The sequence below is a fragment of the Rana temporaria genome, chromosome 5 (genome assembly GCF_905171775.1).
Source record: "Rana temporaria chromosome 5, aRanTem1.1, whole genome shotgun sequence".
NCBI classification, from domain to species: Eukaryota; Metazoa; Chordata; class Amphibia; order Anura; family Ranidae; genus Rana; species Rana temporaria.
In genome coordinates, this window is record NC_053493.1 from 314,973,649 (window position 1) to 314,995,400 (window position 21,752).

The following is a 21,752-nucleotide window of genomic DNA, read 5'->3' on the forward strand; positions in this document are numbered from 1 at the left end:
CTGTGACGTCTTCTTCTTCTTCTGCCTTCTCCCGATGTTGACACGTCGCCTCTTCTCGCTGCAATGACAGGTGCGCGGTTTGCATCTGACTTATATAGGCCTCACAGTCCCATCATGCTCTGGTACCTACCCATGTGATACCTACCCACGAACCGGAACAGGGGTGCGCCGAGTCAACAGCGGAGAGCGGCGAACATAGAAGAAGACCCCCGGAAAGCGGAGAAGACCCGGAGAGTGGAGAAGCCCCCCCCGGAAAGCGGAGAAGACCCGGAGAGTGGAGAAGCCCCCCCCCCCCGGATAGCGGAGAAGACCCCGGGATAGCGGAAGAACCGCCCCCCTGTAAAAAGAGCTAAAGAAGACAGGGGGTGCCTACGGAGCAGACAAATAAATTATTTTAAAAACCCTTTTGTCGTGTTTATTAACTTTTAACATTTTTCCTCCAGGTGAATGGGTAGGGGTACGATGTACCCCATTATACATTCACTTAGGGTGGGGGGCCGGTATCTGGGGGCCCCCTTATTAAAGGGGGCTCCCAGATTCCGATAAGCCTCCCGCATACCCCGACAACCAACGGCCAGGGTTGTCAGGAAGGGGCCCTGTCCTCATCAACATGGGGACAGGGTGCTCTGGGGTGGGGGGGCCGCAGTGCGCCCCCCTGCCCCAGAGCACCCAACCCCCCCATGTTGAGGGCATGCAGCCTGGTATGGCTCAGGGGGGGCGCTTGCTCGTCCCCACTCCTTTCCTGGCCGGCCGGGTAGTGTTTTTTGGATACGGGTCTGGTATGGATTGTAGGGGGACCCCTACGCCGTTTTTTCGGCGTAGGGGGGGGTCTCCTTACAACCCATACCAGACCTAAGGGCCTGGTATGCTCCTGAGGGGGGAACCCATGCCGGATTTTTATTTAAAATCCGGCGGGGTGTTCCTCCTCAGGATTCATAACAAACGCCGCACACGTGTAGAATTGGCGGGAATCCAAGTCGGATCCCCGTCGCTTCTATGACACGCTTGCTGGAATGTGCTTTTACTATTTCAGCGAGTGCGAGATGTCGGCACCCTGTCGCCGAGAATCAGCGCGATGCTGTCGTGCTAAAAACACATACTCGGCGGCAGGCACTGTAGCTGAAGTCTTTACACATTTCAATAAACATATCAACATACATGAAAACTAGTGGCGAGCCAGTTGTGCTGTCCATGACAATCGATTATAAATGCCCCCCTTTTAATAAATGTACATTTTCTATACTCTCCATTACCTGAAGATGATGAACTAGTCAAGTATCCATCCAGTGATGGTAGAATATCTTTGTAATAAGGCTGCATTTTACTTGGGCAAATTCGGGAAGACCAATCTTCAAGAGCATCAAGGCCAGCATCAGCAAGAGACGGACAGCTCAACCCCAACCTAAATGCAGACTAATCAAAACACAGCTGGTTAAGTATCATTAGCCAAATCTGTACATAACTGGTTCAAAGGGCACCAAAATATTGCATACACTAAACTTTTTGTCTTCTCACACACAATAATGGTGCAATAGAGAATGGGTAATTGGTTGCATAGAGGATATAGTAGCAAAAAACTGAAATCTTAAGAATCTGCCAACTTGGGGACCCATTTATAAAGCCTGGCAAAATATCTGCGTTTAGCCTTAATCCACTAGATGCCGTTTTGCTCCAAAGTGTGTCTGCTATTAAATACATTTGGGTAAAATATGGATAAAATGATGTAGAAATTGCAAAAGAAGATTTATTAACAAGCAAAACTTCAGTGATTCACATTTTTATTCTATAGCCATCAATATCTAGCACAAGTATATGTTGATAGGTGACTATGGAGCAACATTAAAAAGTTCTTTGTCAAGAAAAATGGTAAGGTTAAGGCAACCTTTTAAAAAATGTACATTTTATTGCAGAAAAAAACAGGATTTTTAAAACAGCTTACCTGCAAAATCCTTTTCTTGGAGTACACCACGGGACACAGAGACATTCAGGTGATTGGACACTGGCATAACCAATTGAAGACAGTTCCCCTCCATATAACCCCTCCAATCAGGGAAGTACCTCAGTTTTGTAGCAACCAATAAGGTTCCCATAATTAGGGGGGACCTCTGTGTCCTGTGGTGTACTCCAAGAAAAGGATTTTACAGGTAAGCGGTTTTAAAAATCCTGTTTTCTTTCTCGTACACCTCGGGACACAGAGCCATTCATTACATAATGGGACGTCCCAGAGCAATGATCACGTCCACTTGATAGAATTTGGAAAATGAGTGGACTGAAGACCAAGTTGCAGCTTTGCAGATCTGAGCCAACGAAGTCTGATGGTGCACTGCCTACGAAGCACTTATCGCCCTGGTAGAGTGTGCCCTAACAGAAAAAGGAGGAATGCTGTTCTTTAAATCATAGGCTTGAATAATTGTCTGCCGATTCCACCTGGAGATAGTGGATTTTGATGCCGCTTGTCCCTTCTTGGGACCATCTGGCAAAATAAACAAAACATCTGTTTCGCGTATCTGAGCGGTTGCCTGCAAATACACCTTTACTGCTCTCACCAGATCTATGGAGTGCTATAATCTTTCTTCCCATGTCTGCAGATCCGGAAAAAAAGAAGGCAGTGCAATGTCTTGATTTAAATGAAAAGCCGACACCACCTTAGGTAAAAAGGCAGGATGGGGTTGTAGAACAATTTTGCCTTTGTGACAAATTAAATAAGGCTCTTTGCAAGAAAGATCTGCTAATTCAGATACTCTTCTAGCCGAAGAAATGGCAATCAAAAAAGACAATTTCCTGCTTAAAAGAATCAGTGGAATCTGGCGAATAGGTTCAAAAGGTTGCTTTTGCAACACTGACAATACTAAATTCAGATCCCATGGGCAGAAGATAGACTTGACTGGTGGATTGATCCGCAGTACCCCTTGAATGAAAGCCTGAACTAGGGAATGAGATGCCAGAGGTCTTTGAAAGAAAACTGATAGAGCCGATATTTGACCCTTAATGGTACTAAGGGCTAATTTCATATCCACTCCTAGCTGGCAAAAGGCAAAAATCCTACTTATGTCATATCTTTGAGGATTCCACTTGTTAGTTTCACACCATGAAACGTATGCTTTCCAGACTCTATAGTAGATAAGCCTGGAAGCTGGCTGTCTGGCATTAATAAGCGTAGAAAGCACTGGACCTGAGATCCCTTGTTTCTTCAGAATGTGGGTCTCAGCAGCCAAGCCGTCAAATTTAGCTTTTGTAAGGAAGGATGGAACACTTGACAGCAGGTCGTGACGAGGTGGAAGTTTTCAAGGTTTTCCTACCTCCATCTTCATGATTTTGGCGTACCAGGGTCTTCTGGGCCAATTTGGGGCTACTAAGATTACAGGAATTCTTTCTTTCTTGATCCTGCAAAATAGCCTTTGTAAGAGAGCGATCAGAGGAAACGCATAGATCAGTGAGAACAGATTCCACGGAATTATTAGAGCATCCGAACCGTAGGCCAGAGGATCTCTCGTCCTGGAGACAAAGTTGTCCAACTTCCTGTTGAACCTAGAAGCTAGCAGGTCTACATCCGGGGTCCCCATCTCTGGCATATAGCCTGAAAGATCTCATGGTGAATAGACCACTCTCCTGGTGACAGCTGCTGGTGACTCAAATAGTCCGCTTGCCAGTTTTCTACCCCTGGAATGAAGATTGCAGAGAGACAAGGAACATGTTCTTCTGCCCATGTCAAAATCCGATTTACCTCTTTGGATTGGAATAAATGCTTATAGAGCGCCGAATGCGAGTTGTGAAACTTGCGTCTAAGCGCTTATCAACAAGCTGGGGGTATCCAGTTCCTAGGAGCAAAAAGAAGAAACTAGGACATCTAAGTAAAAGAGGGGAACAAACAAGAAATAAACAGAAATATAAAAAGAAGGGAGGGGAGGGGGGGGGGGGTGGCAGGACACAAAAAGCATATTCCCTACTCCCTGACCATGGACCGCAGCCTGGGATTAAGGCAGCGTCCTGGGCTTGGAAGGCCAAGTGTCTATTCGTAGGCTTGTGAAAAAAGCAGTGTTTTCAAGCCCTTACGGAAGGCCATCAAGGAGGAGGATGCTCAGAGCTGATGAGGGAGCTGGTTCCAAAGAGTGTTTGGGGCCGGCGGCCACCTTTTGAAGCTGATCGACTAGATTGAATAATAGCTAACAGGGCGTCAGTCGAAAAAAGCTCTCTGGGTGGACAGTAGTGTTGTGTCATATTCGATAAGTACATCGGGCCTAGTTGCCAATAGGCCCGAAACACCAGACAGAGTGCCTTGAACTCGACCCGTTTTGCTATCGGGAGCCAGTGTAGATTCTTAAGCACCGGGGAGATGCGATTCCGCCTTGGGCAGTTTGTGACTAGTCTTGCAGCATGATTCTGTGTGATCTGCAATCGTTTTATCCACTTCTGTGGGAGCCCTAGAAAGAAAACGTTAGAACAATCTAACCTAGAGTGGATAAGTCCATGAACTAAGATCATACGGTTGTGCTGAGTGAAGAGGTTCTTAATTTTCCGTAATAATTGCAGATGATAGTTGGCTGATTTTATGCAATATTTTGCGTGAGGTACGAAGCTTAGTTCAGCATCAAAAAGGATACCCAGATTTTTAACCTGCCTAGCTGGAGTTGGGGCAGGGCCGAACGAGGATGGCCAGGCAGGTAAAAAGGTAGAGTTGGCCTGTGGGCCGATCAGCAAAAGCTCAGTTTTGTCGGCGTTAAGGCCTAGCCGGTTTGTGTCCATCCATTGTTGGATGTTAGATAGTCCCTTATTCAGCTGGTCAGGCATATTAGGTCCACTTGCAAGGTCTGCCAAGATCTGCGTGTCATCCGCATAAATCTGGCAGCCTAGACCATAGCTGGTAATGAGGTCGGCAAGTGGGCGCATATAGCAGTTAAAGAATAAGGGAGAAAGGGCAGAGCCCTGAGGTACCCCGCAGGTCAATGACTGGGTGTTTGAGCGGTACGACTCCATTTTTATGGAGTGCGTTCTTTCGGACAGGAAGGATCTAATCCAATTTAACACTGCGTCCTCACAGCCAAATAAGGATTGCATTCTAGAGAGAAGGATAGAATGGTCAATGGTGTCACACGCCGCGGAGAGGTCCAGCAGCACCAAGGCTGCGGACGCCCCCGCCTCGCGGACACCCAGCAGACGTTTCCTCTTATCTAGGGCAGACATCTCCGTACCGCGACCGGGTCAAAATCCCGACTGACAGTCATGGAACAGACCGTGTGACTCAAACTGCTCATGCAGCTGGATAAACACAACCTGCTCCAGGACCTTAGATAGAAAAGGCAGTAGAGAAATGGGGCGGTAGTTGGTAAGTATCGTGGGGTCCAGGCACACTTTTTTTCAATAATGGGAGTATGATTGCTCTCTTGAATCTAGAAGGCACTATACCCAGGCGGAGGGACAAATTAATTACTCTGCAGATGTCAATAACCAGAGTGTCTACATGCTTCTGAATGAACCAGGCAGGGCAGGGGTCATCAGGATAACTGGTTGGTTTCAGTTTTGAGATGATAGCTCTGATACTAGGCAAAATTTCTGTAGTTTTTCCGGGGTGGATTTGGCTTTTGGTGTTGCACAGGGGGGTGCTAAGGAGGATCGAGCACGATTTTCTCCACTTTTGAAATGAAAGACTGGTGGATATCATTACACAGTTGTGGGGATGCCATAATCTTGGAGTGGAATCTTTTTGGCTCAAAAATCTCCCGGACTATGGCGAACAGTTCTCCCGTTTGATATGGGGCAATTCTAATTTTGGTATTATAATGTTCTTTTTAGCGTTTTTACTGCCTTGGCATAACCTCTGCATTGTATGCGGTAGGCTTGTTTGTCCAAATTGCATTGAGATTTTAGCCATTTTCGCTCCAAGAACCGTCTTTTTTTTTCGAGAGGGAGGTATGGGATAAGCAAAGCGCATTGATATCTATTAAGGGAGGGATTTGAAATTGTTCCCAGGAAAGAAGCTCTGCACGTGAGTAACACAATCGTGTACCCTTACCTGTTGATGGAAGATCTGCGCGTGTCATGTTAGAGTTGGTGTTATTGATGTTAAAGAGAGAAAAAGGCAAAGGCCCCTGCCGACACCCGCAGACGCTGCACCCTTATGTCGCACCCTTCGGTCGCGACCAAGGTGCGCGCCCGCTGCGCTCTGACTAGATAAGTCCTGGCTGGATAGTCCTTTCTGAGCGCCCTAACTGCGGGTGCCTCCCTGGTGATTGATGTAAGCTACTGCAGTAGCATTGTCGGATTGAATCCGAACTGGGTGGTCCTGTAACCTGTGTGTCCAGGTTCTGAGGGCTAAGTATACTGCCGGTATTTCCAGTATGTTGATGGGCAGGCTCCTTTCGGTTTTTGCCAAGGTTCCCTGGGCTGAAGCTTCTTCCAATACTGCTCCCCAGCCCATTAGGCTGGCATCTGTAGACCCCTCCTTCCAGGTGACTTTCCGCAAGTTTTTGGTCTTTAACCACCAACTAAAGCTTTGGCGCACCTATGAACACAGGCGCATGGGTAAATACAGAGCGTGGATCTTCCTGTTCCAGGCAGCTAGAATACTGCCTCGAAGTAGTCTCGAAAGAAACTGGGCGTAAGGGACATTCCCAATAGCCTCATGCAAAGGCGACGGTCTCTTCTTTGCTTTGACCTTGTGGATCAGGTCCTTTAGCGACTTGATCTTTGGCTCTGGTAGGAATACCCGGCTTTGGGCTGTGTCTATGATCATGCCCAAATACTCTACCCTTCTTTGAGCTTGTAGAGAGGATTTTTGTAAGTTTACAATCCATCCTAGATACTCCAGGTATCTTATTGTGGCGAGCACAGCATGATCTAATCCTGCCTTTGACTGATCTATAACTAGTAGATCGTCTAGATAGGCTGTTATCGCTATGCGCTGTGCCTTCAGATTTGTCAACAGAGGGGCTAGCACCTTTGTAAATACCCGGGATGTGGTAGCCACACCAAAGAGCAGAGCTACAAACTGAAAGTGGTGATGTTCTACCGCAAACCTTAAGAACTTTTGGTGAGCGGGATGGATAGGCACATGTAAGTATGCGTCTTTGATATCTATTGACGCATGAATTCTCCGCCTTGTAGGGTGACGATCACTGATCAAAAAGTTTCCATTCGGAAATGGCGAATGTTTAGAAATTGATTTAGAGATCTTAGCTCCAGAATGGGTCTGACGTCTCCGTTTGGTTTTGGGATCACAAAGAGGTTTGAATAAAAACCTGAACCTTGGTTCTTTAGGGGTACTAATGTGATTACCCCTTGGGACAGTAAGTGATCCAATCCAATTTGGAACTGAGACGATGGGATCTCTCGAAATTCCAGTTTGTACCCTAGGGATACTGTGGATACAACCCATCTGTCCTGGATTTCTATCTGCCATGCAGCTGAAAATGGACAAAGCGCCCCCACCAGACTCGGTCGAGCGGGGGCGCCTCTTCATGAAGAGGATTTGGGGTTTTGCTTGTTAGCCTTTGAACCCCACTGGTTTTTGTTCTTCTGGGCCTGGTCTTCTTTAGCATTTGTGGCTGGCGGTAGATTTACTAGGAGTCGGGGAGAGAGAACGTTTAAAACAAGGTCACTTGTTTTTCTTCTCTGGTAATGGAGTGGTCTTCCCACTCTATATCTTTTGGATATATTTTTCCAAATCTTCCCCCAAAGAGGTGTTTGCAATGGAGGGGGAACTGGGCAAAAGCTTGGTACCTCTGCTGACCAATGCTTTAGCCAAATAATTCTGCACATATGCACCAGCTGGATTGTGAGACGAGATGCTTGCTGAATCAAATCTCTCATAGCATCTATTGTAAAACATAAGGCTTTAAGCAAATTCTCCCATAATTTGACTTGTTCTGGAGGCAGCTCCTTCAGCCCGTTTTACCTGGTCGTTGAGGACCTGACACATGCCTACTGTTGCTCCAGGAGGTTTGGCAACTGAGCTGGCCAGAAGGAAAGAAGATTTCAGTAAGGGTTCCAGCTTCTTTTCCGAAGGATCTTTGAACACCTGTAACGTTATCCATTAGACAAGTCAGGTTCTTATTTACACAAGAAATGTCTACATCTACAGAAGGCAGACTCCACTTCTTGGAAAACTCTTCCTCGGTAGGATAAAGAATGTCAAACTTCTTCGGAGGAAAGAAAGGCTTATTTGGATGTAGCCAGTCTACGTAGATTAACTTTTTTAATAACTGATGAACCGGAAAGGAGCATGCACCCTGCAGGGATTTTAACTACTTGCCGACCAGCCGCCGTCATTCTACGGCAGCAGGTCGGCTCTCCTGGGCGAGAGCCCGTAGCTCTACGTCGGCTCTTTGAGCGGCCACTAGGGGCACGTGCGCGCCACCCGCTCGTCAGTGACTCCCGTGTGGGTGCCCGGCGGGCGCGATCGCCACCGGGGCACCCGCGATTGCTCGTTACAGAGCGGGGATCGGGAGCTAAGAACACACCCAGGGAACATACTTAACCCTTTCCCCGCCCCTTAGTGTTAACCCCTTCACTGCCAGTGGCATTTTTATAGTAATCCAATGCATTTTTATAGCACTGATCGCTATAAAAATGCCAATGGTCCCAAAAATGTGTGAAAAGTGTCCGAAGTGTCCGCCATAATGTCGCAGTACCGAAAAAAATCGCTGATCGCCGCCATTACTAGTAAAAAAAATATATTAATAAAAATGCCATAAAAATACCCCCTATTTTGTAAACGCTATAACTTTTGCGCAAACCAATCAATAAACGCTTATTGCGATTTTTTTTTAACGAAAAATATGTAGAAGAATACGTATCGTCCTAAACTGAGGAAAAATTTTTTTTTTTATATATTTTTGGGGGATATTTATTACAGCAAAAAGTTAAAAATATTCATTTTTTTCAAAATTGTCGCTCTATTTTTGTTTATAGTGCAAAAAATAAAAACCGCAGAGGTGATCAAATACCACCAAAAGAAAGCTCTATTTGTGGGAAAAAAAGGACGCCAATTTTGTTTGGGAGCCACGTCACACGACCGCGCAATTGTCAGTTAAAGCGGCGCAGTCCCAAATCGCAAAAAGTGCTCTGGTCTTTGGGCAGCAATATATATGGTCCGGGGGTTAAGTGGTTAATGAGCCCAGGGAGGAGACAGGTGATTCAGTTAGCTCCGAAGAGGGCAGCCTGAATGCAGTACACACGGTTTCATCATAACATTGTACCTGTGACCTTAGTATCTGGGAAGCAGAAAAGGGTTCCCTCTGATATCCCTGATCCGACCGACTCCCCATCCCTGTCGCCTGTAGGTGTTACCTCATCCTCATCCTTCTCCTCCTCAGATCTTCCTGAAAAGAGATCTAAAACCACCGAAGGAGATCTGCTTCGCTTTTTGTCCTTTTGTGAGGACTTTGCGACTAGCGTAGAGATCTTTCCTTCTAAATTTTCCAGGGCTGCGGTAAAAGTGTCCCTCAATGACCTATGCAGGCCCAGGTGCCACCGGAGAAATTGTTACGCCTGATAGTGGAAATGGCTCCTCCTGTATAGGTATATCACAATTTACAGGGGAGGAAGGTACGAGCAGGCCTAGAGCCCCCCGTCTCAGGCGGCGGTGCTTTGTCTTTCTTAGTCCCTAAATTCCTTCTGAGGGAAGACATATTATCAAGCAACAAGCCGAGGTACCACAACGCATATACTACTGTGCTTCGTAGGGTTGTCCCGATACAGATACTAGTATCGGTACCGATACAGAGCATTTGCGCGAGATACCTGGGAGAGAGAGAGGCAGCGTGTAATGCCTGTGTCCGTGTATAATTCTCAGACAACAGCCATCCAGTGTATAAAAGCCGCGCCTCCTCGTCTGATAGGGGAACACTGCCAACAAGTGAGTCAGTGTTCTGCCTATCACGGACACCCTCTCATCCTCATCCCATTGACGAGGATGTCCATGATAGGCGGAACACCAACTCACTGCTGGGAAACTGAGTTCCCCTATCACGGACGAGGAGGAGGAGGAGGCGTGGCTTTTGTACACTGGATGGCTGCCGTCTGAGCATTATACACGGACACACGCTGCCTCTCTCTCCCAGGTATCGGATCGGGCAATGCTGTTCATTCACTTGTTTTTTTGGGTGGTTTTTATATTATTGTTTTATTTACAAGCAGCAGCTATTAAGTATTCATGCATTAGACCTGAATTAATTTTTTTAAAGTTTTTTAGTGCAACAGTGAACAGGTGATTGTTTCCATCCTTTTGTTTGATTTTTTAGCATTGATTAAATTCCAACCAGTGTGCTGCCATTGAAGCTATTAACTTTTTAAACAATCAACAGTTAAGTCCAGAAGCTATCACGACATTAAAAAAAGTATCGGTAATCGGTATCGGCGAGTACTTGAAAAAAAGTATCGGTACTTGTACTTGTACTTGTACTCGGTCTTAAAAAAGTGGTATCGGGACAACCCTAGTGCTCTGTTTAGCAATTAAATAAAGTATGCAACTTAACCACTTGCCACCCGCCAATGACAGATTGACGGCGGCAAAGTGGTTGCCTAATTCTGACTGGACGTCATATGACGTCCTCAGGTTATTGAGCCGCTGCGCGCCCCCGGAGGCGCGCATCGCGGCGATCGTTGTTTGCGGGGTGTCAGTCTGAGACCCCGCAACACCGATCTAGGTAAAGTGTCTCTTACGGAGACACTTTACCACATGATCAGCCGTGTCCAATCACGGCTGATCACGATGTAAACAGGAAGAGCCGTTGATGGCTCTTCCTCACTCGCGTCTGACAGACGCGAGTAGAAGAGAGCCGATCGGCGGCTCTCCTGACAGGGGGGGTTCGCACTGATTGTTTATCAGCGCAGCCCCCCCTCGGATCGCCACACTAGACCACCAGGGAATTAAAAAAATATATATAAATAAAAAAAAGACAAAAAAAAATGGGCACCGATTCGCAACATGGATCCATCAGTGCCACCCCACAGTGTCCATCAGTGCCACCCCACAGTGTCCATCAGTGCCCAGTGCCCACCTATCAGTGCCACCCATAAGTACCCATCAGTGCCACCCATAAGTACCCATCAGTGCCACCCATATGTGCCGCCCATGAGTGCCCATATGTGCCGCCTATGAGTGCCCAGTGCCGCCTATGATTGCCCATCAGTGCCGCATACCAGTGCCCATCAGTGCCGCATACCAGCGCCGCCCATCAGTGCCACCTCATCGGTGCCCGTAATTGAAAGAGAAAACGTACTTATTTACAAAAAAATTAACAGAAAAAAATAAAAAAAAAATTTCAAAATTTTCAGTCTTTTTTTAGTTGTTGCGCAAAAAAAAAACCCAGAGGTGATCAAATACCACCAAAAGAAAGCTCTATTTGTGGGAAAAAAAGGACGCCAATTTTGTTTGGGTACAGTGTAGCATGACCGCGCAATTGTCATTCAAAGTGCGACATGGCTGAAAGCTGAAAATTGGCTTGGGCGGGAAGGTGCGTAAGCACCCTGTATGGAAGTGGTTAAACACAGTTTCATGCTATAAAGTAGGTGTCTCTCTTGGTATTCCCTTACCAACATAGAGCTTACGTGCCCCCCTGAATGCTGTTGTGTCCCAAAGGAAGAGCTGCCGGCCTCTGAGATTCTCTCATGGCTCCTGTGTTTGAGCGCTCGTAATCCCCCTCCTCCGCCCCCACCACCGATAAAGCGTGCCCCTGTCTGCGTGCAACCTAGGGCAATAATGGCGGCTGACCTGGGACCAGGGGCAGCCCCCCCTGCTTATACGGGCAGGGCTGGGTCCTTACCCAGCATTTGGAGGAGAGAAGCGGTGGCCGTCTTATGCAGAGCTCTGCAGCAGAGGAAGTGTGCTTGTCCTGCGGATCTGACACTGTATAGAGTGTGGTGATTAAAAACTCAGCTCTTTACTTCCTCTAGTGGCCAGAAAAGAGAAGACCCCCTACTCACAATTGAAAAGGTCCTTAAGATTGTTCTTAGGATTCCTATTCATCTTACCTTTATCCCCGCCACAGGTTTTTCTGCTGAAAAAAATCTTCACCCATCTCGGCGGGCTTTGCGTACCAACCTTCAGGGATATGGGTTCCTATTTAAAGGAGACCTCTCCCCTGGGCCTTGTCAAAGACTCTTACCAGGACTTTTGGCATAGATAGCGAAAGTGCTGGACCTTAGAGCCCTGTCCTCCAAAGAGAGACATTACAGGCGAGGCCTCATTCATGAGGCCCGGATCCCATTCCAGTTTCAGCGTCTTGGATGGATCCAAAAGCAGAGATCTTTTTACCCCCATAGGGTCTCTTTGGTAGAGCCTTCCTTAGCACATCCTACACGCGTCCAACACCTTAGACACTGTTGAAAAAACTGAGGTACTTCCCTGATGGGAGGGGTTATATGGATAACTGTCTTCAATTGGTTGTGCCAGTGTCCAATCACCACTGGTGACCCTTAACTCATTATGTAATGAATGGCTCTGTGTGTCCCGTGGTGTACGGGAAAGAAAACAAAAGTAAATTTAATGTTATGTTGCATAAATAGTGGCAAAGCATTCCACCTGTGATCAGCGGATTGAGGGTGCAATGCCAGGTTCCTGCGGACTTTTCCTCCATCTCTAGGTCTGTCACAAAGTACATTACAGAGGAAGTGTCACTGGACTACGAGTGCAGTGATTACCACACTCGTGTTTTGTCTTCTGAACGATTTATTCTTCATTCATCTACAGATCCCAAAAGCGACAGTGGCTGTGAAGAAGCAGCATTCCCACACACTCTCAAGGATGGTGGAATTCGCTTGGCACCATGTTATAACCTATATACCAGGTAACATGTAAAATGCTAAAAAAAGGTTGAGTTAGCCTTTAAACACGATTTTTTCAACATCATAAGCTGTAGAGTTTTGATGGTTTGTAAAGCATTGGGAAAAATGGCAAATTAGAAATTATGATTCAACAAATCTGGGCCTGGCATTTAGCGTGGTTGGGAGGTAGAATCTCGCGCCAAAATTAAATTAAATTAGATATAAATATAAATATTAAAGTGAATAACCTGAGCTGCAGTCCAAGTGATTGCAAAGAATTACAATAACGTGAATATGTGAAAAAGAAACGGATGCGCTAGGAATATTGAGCAATTGAATTAAATAAATAACCAATTAGTCAAAAGGTACTAATAATATTAAATATCCAGCAATAATATTGATAAGTGAAAAATTAAAAGTGAATGGTGAGAATAAAAAACATTTAAATAATAATTGTATAAACAGTATTAATGTCCATTAAAGTGCAAGACTCCCTCTAGGGGAGATAGACAGTAATGTGCAATAAACAGTCCAAACAACAGTGAGTAAGCTTGCAAGATGTATCCACTAGTTCTGTGCAGACTTCCACCTCCACCAGAAATAAAGGAAAATAATCACCGCAAACAAAGTGCTCATGGATGGCACCTTACCAGAAGATGTTGACCTCTTTAACTAAAAAGAGGTCGAGTAAGCATGGATTAAACCGTAGCATCTAGGCTCCAAATGATTCGATGGCGGCAGATCCAGCATCACATAAAGCAAACCAGAAGAGAAATCGCCATAGAGTAATAACGTTTTATTAAAACAATAAGACAGGCAACGCCAAATTGGCCCCTTACTTTGAAAAGTGCCTTAACCCGGCACTGAGGCTGGTCTGTGTTGGATGATGGTGGAGAGATAGGTCCCACGCTCCAGGAAGCCAGCAGCGGCGTGCGTTCCACCTCTCTGCAGGAGAGGACCAGCGTGACCGGAAGTCTGTCGGTAATTGCGAGACCAGTGCGCCTCGACGTATGTTTCGTGATTGACACGTCATCTCACCATTCACTTTTAATTTTTCACTTATCAATATTATTGCTGGATATTTATTATTATCAATACCTTTTGACTAATTGGTTTTTTATTTAATTCAATTGCTCAATATTCCTAGCGCATCCGTTTCTTTTTCACATTTAGAGTGGTTGCTATCTATCACAGTCAAAGTTCCCATGCAGGACTGGGGACTGTCACTGCACTTTGCCAATTGTAGGATAAGAATTCCTCTGCAGTATTCTGCAAACTATTATTTTTGCCTGAACCTATCGATAATTCAACTCATATTGACAGCAAACATTTGATATTCACAAATGTCATATTATTATTGTTATTATACAGGATTTATATAGCACCAACAGTTTGCATAGCGCTTAACATGAGGGCAGACAGTACAGTTACAATATAATTCAATACAGGAAGAATCAGAAGGCCCTGCTCATTAGAGCTTACAATTTAGGCACTTTGGGCCAGATCCACAGACAGCGGGCTTAACTTAAATCTTCCTATTTAAGTTACACCGCCGCAAAATTTCTACCTAGAAATTTTCGGCTGTGTAACTTAAATCTGTCTGGCGCAAAGCGTGCCCAATCTAATGGGGCGAGTCCCATTTAAATTAGGCGCGCTCCCGCGCCGGATGTACTGCGCATGCTCCCGACGCGATTTTCCCGACGTGCATTGCGCGAAATTACGTTGCGCCAAATTTTGAGAATCGCGCCGGGTAAAAAAAGTTGCGTCGAAAAAAAAAAAAAGATGCGTCGGGGGGAAAAAAAAGATGCGTCGGGGGAAAAAAAAAAAAAAGATGCGGCGGGGGAAAAAAAATGTTTTAAAAAATTTGACATTGCCTCGGGAAAGAAGGGTATACTTTTACAAGGTGTACTAACTTTACACTTTGTAAAAGCAGCCCTAATTTTGCGTTTGCAAACTAACAACTTACGGAGACTTCACAAAAGGAAACCGCTTTGTGGATCTCCGTAAGTGCTAATTTGCATACCCGAAGCGGCATTTCGACGAGAAATGCCCCCAGCGGCGGCCGAGGTACTGCATCCTAAGATCCGACAGTGTAAAACTATTACACCTGCCGGATCTTAGGAATATCTATGCGTAACTGATTCTGTGGATCAGTCGCATAGATAGAAACAGGGATACGCAGGCGTATCAGCAGATACGCCTGCGTATCCCTTTTGAGGATCTGGCCCTTTGTGTTAATGGCTTTAGCCCAGCAGTGTTTGTTGTCAAAACTGCCATATTCCATTGACATCACAGGGATTTCTGTGAACTGTGGCTGCCATGTGTGAATAAGAATGGCAAATCCAGCTTTGCCCAGCCCACTTTTGCAGATCTTCATATTTACAATCTATTTCTCAATAATAACAACTAGCATTAAACCACTATTATAAAAGCGTCCTGTTGCTGCAGCTCATTGTAAAGTTTACGAAAGCCAGCATGCAACTGCTGGAGAAAAATGTGTAAGGAGATACTACACTCAGGTTATACTGGATTTTTACTAAAGATCCAGTTAGTGCAAATGGGCTGAGGTTTTTCATTTTAAAACAATTGCAAATGTCTCATCTTGTATTAGCAGCACACTAACAATGTTTATTTGTAAAATGTTTAAAGGTAAGGAACGATGCATTGCAGGTGCCATTTATTTAGAACAGCCCTCCAAAGCCAACGCACCCACACAACAGCGCATTACGCTGCACATGAAATTGCATTGAACAAATGTCACAGGGATGTCTTTCATCCATTGCCATATGCTAGCTACCTATTCTAAATTAGTGGGCTGCCTCAATAAACCCCACAGTAACACGCATGCAGTAGTGCACTGAAAAAGGTTATGTGCAGAGTAGAGATTTTAATAGTAAATATTAATCACCGAAGCATTATAAGAGAAGGCTCTTAAGTCAGTATTCTTACTTGCAATAATGGAACATAAGCTTTCATGTCCAACATGATGATATTGTAGGGTAGAGAAAGGATAAATGTTAAACAAGATGCCAAAAGCTCATCTTTAAACTGTTTCATTTTGGAAGATACCTAGAATCAACAAGAACACCATTATAATAAGTCAGGACAGTGTAAAAAGGTATATAAAAGTACAATAAAACACTTGGAAATAAACATGTACAAAAAAAAAAAAAATGTACAAAAATATAGAAACGGACTGCAGGAAACATTATACCTCCTTTCCAAATTTTGAAAACAGTGCAAAGCAAGAAAGCTTCTCAGGATCTTCCGGACCCTGATTGAAAAAAAAAAATGTAAAAAAGTGCAAGACAAACAATGAGCATATCACTATCACACAAGTTCGAGTTTATACATCCGCTACAAAACACAAAGGGGTGGATGTACTAAAACTAGAGAGTCCAAAATCTGGTGCAGCTATGCATGGTAGCCAATCAGTTTCTAACTTCAGCTTGTTCAATTAAGCTTTGACTAAAAAATACTGGTAAATAAAAAAAAAAACATGGAAGCTGATTGGTGCCTATACAGAGCTGCACCAGATTTTACACTTCAGCTTTACTAAATCAATACCAAAAGGTAAAGAGCTTTAAAAGTGCTTCTACGATCAACAAACCCAAAATTGCTGCAATAATAGTGATTGTAAAATATATAAATAAGGCCCCGTTCACATCTGAGCATATTGGAATTTCAGGTAGAATCATAATGCATGTTTTGGGAACCATTTATTGTTAATGTCGCCCCAAAAACGCTAAAGAAATAGACATTTTGTCATGCACCATACAGCCCGAAAAAATTATCAAAAAAAAAAGCCCTATACAAAAATGCATCAAAGTCAGCTCCAAAAAAATGGTACAGTAGCTACTTTAGTGCATGTTTGCAGCAGTGTGTGCAAGGAAAGGGGCAGGACAGGAGAATAGCAGTATACACAGTGAGGGAGCAGTCTGTCTGTTTGTGGCAGAGAAAGACAGGTCAGATGGAAGAGATGTACATAAAATGAGGGAGCAGTCTGTACAGACAGGCTCCCTCACTTGCCGATTCATTGTCAGCTCAATTGTCGGCTCTTCTATACTTAATAGCATTGGGAAGGAGCTGTCTTTCGGTCCCACCCCTAAATTAAACAAAGGGGTGGGGTCACCCAGGGACCCCGCCCCTTTGTTTAGTTTAGCAGCGGGATCGAAAGACAGCTCCTTCCCAATGCTATTAAGTATAGAAGAGCCGATAATTAAGCGGTCAACGAGTCAGGAAGTGAGGGAGCCTGTCTGTACAGACTGCTCCCTCATTTTATGTACATCTCTTCCATCTGACCTGTCTTTCAACTCCAGAAGAAAGGGAAAAAAATTCAAATTTTGACAATAAAAGTACAATGACCTTCAGTTACGGCAAGTGAGGGAGAAATCTGTACAGACTGCCCCCTCACTATATATACTGTACATCTTTTCACCTCTTCTGCCTTTCTCTGCCCCAAGCCCCCCCCCCCCCCCACCACAGTGACTGGTTGCCCCTAACAACCAATTCAAAAACGGATACAAATAAACTGACCATTTGTCAGCTTACATCCGTTTTTCGTTAGATCCGTTTTTTTGACCATGAAAAATAAGGCTTTTATTCGTTAAAAAAAAAAAAAAAACAGATGTTAAGGGAAGCGGATAAAAATATGATCATCTATTGTTATTCGTTTTTACATAGACATGCATTGATGTCTGTTTTTCATCTGTCAATGGATGGATGAGAAACAGACAAAACTGTCTGGATGTGTGAAAGGGGCCTTACACTCAAAAGCCATTTTGTGACATTTCATTAAAAATCATTTCATGAATATGCTTTTCAATTTTTTAATATGTATGGGATATAATCTCATTTATTAAAAACCCTTAGAGCATGGGTGCTCAACCTGTGGCTCTCCAGCTGTTGCAAAACTACAATTCCCATAATGCCTCAGCCTTTGGGAGACATGCTTGTACCTGTCAGCGGCTTGCAATGCCTCATGAGAATTGTAGTTCCGCAACAGCTGGAGAGCCACAGGTTGAGCACCCATGCCTTAGAGCTTTTCTCTGTGGGAAAAAAACCTTCCCAAAACCATTTGTCAAAATTATATGCATGCTGCTTATGAACGGTCTTTGGAATCAAACTCCATACCTCAAAGTACTTCAGTTTCTTTGCATTTTTCATTACGACAGACAACAGTTTGTAAAATCCACTGATCAGAGGCAGCCGTGTGGAGTGCAAAATAAGTTCATAGCCAAACACAAATACCCAGGACTCAAAGAATTCCACATGCTTGTTTAGTAGGATTTCACTTGAATGAAAGTAAAATAATATCAATTACCAAACAAAAAACAAACTGTCATCTACGTGGAACATTTATCTGGTCAAAAAAACATATACAGTAACATATTTTATAAAACGGCAAGCACAGAAAACAGGATTTTTACAGGAGTTCTTCATAAATCTTTACAGTGGGTTATAGTGCCACTTTCAGAAGTAGGACACTAGGCACAAAAAAAAGAAAAACAAGCACAGCACCACCTGTGGATAGTTGTAAGTTAGTAGTAAACTCATTCTCTGCTAATAGGCAGATCAGTTTGTCACAAAGCAGTGCAAGATTTTAAAACCAAATAGAGTGGTGGGTGCTGTGTTTGTCAATAAACTCAAGAGAAAGGAATATTATCGTGGGTAACAGAAACTCTAGTTTTCTCTTTTGTTCACTGACAGACACAGCACTTCATAATCTAGACCGTACGGATGTCCCAAAGCAGTTCCTCAATGAAGGGTGGGTAACCAGAACAGAACACCCAACAATACCCAAGTACCTCACAGAGGAGGAAAACCAAAACCCTCAGAAGGACCGCTTACAAAACCTTGCAGCCAAAACATATATCTGAAGAGTGTGCAAAGTGTAGGTAGCTGGTGCCCGGGAAAGATAAGAACGTGTAAGCATAAGGCAAGGAAATCCCCCTTGCCTTATCGAAGGGAGGCCACCGCAGAAGGTACGGATTCCATCCTGAATCATTGCACCTTCACAAAGCAATTCAGGGCCTTAAAGTGTTACTAAACCCAGTAATTTTTAAAATAGTTCCTCTAACCCCCCCCCCCCATAGTGCTCACAGCTTATAAATCTTCTTTTTACATTAAAATACTGCCACTATATACCTTTTTTGCTGATCTGCATACCACGGTCACATGATAAACTAAACCGTTTGTCCAGTGTCAGGTTTTCAGGTAGGAGGAGATTTCCACTACAGGTAGGAGGAGATTTCCACTACAGACTGTATACACGCCCACATGTGTGATGTTAATATCATGTGACCTGAACAGTTCAATTAAAACAGTAAATGTTCCCTCCAGCAATAGAGACTAAACTGAGCATGTGCAGGAAGACTACCCTCACTTTATTAAATGGCCTTGGCAAGATAGGACAGCGCAGGAGGGAAAAGTCTGTCCATATAGTGTCAAAGACCCTTGTTACACAATGCAGAGGATTAACCCCTTGAGTTCCACAGTGAGTATAACAAGCATGCTATTCTCCGAAAATAGTCAAATTTTACTCTTGTGGGTTAAGTAACACTTTACAATCCAGGATCGGACGAACCCCTTTCTTTTTCATAATCATTAACAGGTTAGAGTAAAACCTCAGAAACCTCTCCAGATCCAGAACCGGAACAACCACACCCTGGAACATTAGATCCTGAACTGCCTTGTAAAGAGCCTCCCCAAAAGGGTAACACACCAAAAAAACGTTTCAGGACCATAAAAGGCCGTTTTGGGCATTCCTAAACCTTGTAGATAAATCTATCAAAATAGGCAAGGTAAGGAAAAACCTTAGCGGTATGAGCCGGCTTGTGAGTACCAAAGGAGACATTCACTTCCATGGCAGCCCCTGAAATTTCCTACAAGGTCTCCTGCACAGATGTATTGAGTGCGGCCACCTGTGCCTTTTCATGCACAACAATGGTGGCAGAGGAATTGAAGAATCAGACACCGTGTCCTCTGGGTTTGCCAGGACAAAAGGACTTGCAGGGACCAGGTAAGCCTCTGGCTCAGAATCATCCGGAGGGGAAGGGGTGAGGGGGCAATTTCTTACCTGCTTGCCTGAATGCCAGTTTCACCCAGAAGACAAATGATTCAAGGACCTTTAACCACTTAAGACACAGACCTTTATGCAGGTAAAGGACCTGGCCAGTTTTTGCGATTCGGCACTGCGTCACTTTAACTGACAATTGCGTGGTCGTGCGATGTGGCTCCCAAACAAAATTGGCGTCCTTTTTTCCCCACAAATAGAGCTTTCTTTTGGTAATATTTGAACACCTCTGCGGTTTTTATTTTTTGCGCTTTAACCACTTGCCGACCCGCTCCTGTACATTTACGTCGGCAGAATGGCACGGACAGGCACAATCACGTACCTGTACGTCCTCTGCTCGACGTGGGTCGGGGGTCCGATCGGGACCCCCCCGGTACATTCCGCGGGTCGGTACGCTGCAGAAGCGATCCGAGATGAGGGGGCGGCTGTCCGTTTTCAGCTCCCCCTCTGCGATCGCTCTCAGCCAATGCCAGCGCGCCCCCCTCCTCTTCCTGTGTTTAGTGTAAACACAGGAAGCAGGAACTGTGTGATCTCTCCTCGTGGTGGTCATATCGACCACCGCTGCGGAGAGAAGACATCACACAAGTAAGTTGCACCCCAACACTACTCTAACACCAGCACACATAGGCACATTTGACCCCCCCAAGTCACCGCCGATCGCCCCCCCCCCCCCCCAGTCTCCTGTAACAGTGTCACTGAATGCAGTGTCATTTTTTTTTCTGATTACTGCATTTAGTGTCAGTGTTACAGAAAAAAGTGTTGGGGCAGTTAGTTTTAGCCCCCTTTAGGTCCAGGGTAGCCCCCTACCCCCCCCTAATAAAGGTTTAACCCCTTGATCACCGCCCTAGTTAACCCTATCATCCCCTATTGCCAGTGTCACTAAGCGATCGATTTTCTGATCGCTGTATTAGTGTCACTGTTGCCGCTAGGCAGTTAGTTGTTTTTGAGGTTCGCCGTCAGGTTCTATAGCGTTAGGTACCCCCATAAATAAAGTTTTTAACCCCTGATTGCCCCCTAGTTAACCCTTTCACCCCCTATTGGCAGTGTCACTAAGCGATCGATTTTCTGATCGCTGTATTAGTGTCACTGTTGCTGCTAGGCAGTTAGTTTATTTTGAGGTTCGCCGCCAGGTTCTATAGCATTAGGTACCCCCATAAATAACGTTTTTAACCCCTGATTGCCCCCTAGTTAACCCTTTTACCAGTGATCACCGTATAAGTGTTACGGTTGACGCTGGTTAGTTAGTTTGCTGTTTATAGCATCAGGGCACCCGCCGTATATAACCCAATAAAGGTTTAACCCCCTGATCGCCCGGCGGGTGATATAAATTAAATTTTAGCGTCAGTCAGGGTCTGCGTCGCCCCAGGCAGCGTTAGGTTAGTGCCAGTACCGCTTACACCCACTCGCAAATTATTCCCCCCCCTTAGTGGTATAGTATCTGAACGGATCAATACCTGATCTGATCAGATCTATACTAGCGTACCCAGCAGTTTAGGGTACCCAAAAACGCATTGTTAGCGGAATCAGCCCAGATACCCGCTAGCACCTGCGTTTTCCCCCTCTGCCCAGCCCAACCCACCCAAGTGCAGTATCGATCGATCACTGTCACTTCAAAAACACAAGACACATAACTGCAGCGTTCGCAGAGACAGGCCTGATCCCTGCGATCACTAACAGTTTTTTTCGAAGCGTTTTCTACATTTTCCTTTCTATAGTCAGGTGCTTTTTTACCTGTGAATCATCACCAGTGTATGACTAAATTTAGAGTCCAAAATGACAAAGCGAATGTACACTGGTGAAGAGGCCGTCAGGATCTTGAGCATGTCAGATAGTGAAGAAGAGGAGGTCACGCATCTGACAGAATCTGGCTCAGAATACGATCCTATTTACGACAGCGGCTCCATGTCAGATAGTT

At 44.9% G+C, this 21,752-nt stretch overlaps 1 protein-coding gene across 1 annotated transcript in view; it reads right to left on the minus strand.

Moving 5' to 3' along the window:
• The window catches only part of PRKDC (protein kinase, DNA-activated, catalytic subunit), a 677,570-nt gene that overhangs the window by 426,415 nt on the left and 229,403 nt on the right, over positions 1-21,752 (minus strand). The window contains exons 18-22 of the mRNA XM_040354170.1: positions 17,889-18,055; positions 17,711-17,730; positions 15,977-16,036; positions 15,712-15,831; positions 1,254-1,413 (exon numbers count right to left, since the gene is read on the minus strand). Of these exons, the coding sequence (XP_040210104.1) occupies positions 1,254-1,413; positions 15,712-15,831; positions 15,977-16,036; positions 17,711-17,730; positions 17,889-18,055 (527 nt within the window). The remainder of the gene's footprint in view (positions 1-1,253; positions 1,414-15,711; positions 15,832-15,976; positions 16,037-17,710; positions 17,731-17,888; positions 18,056-21,752) is intronic.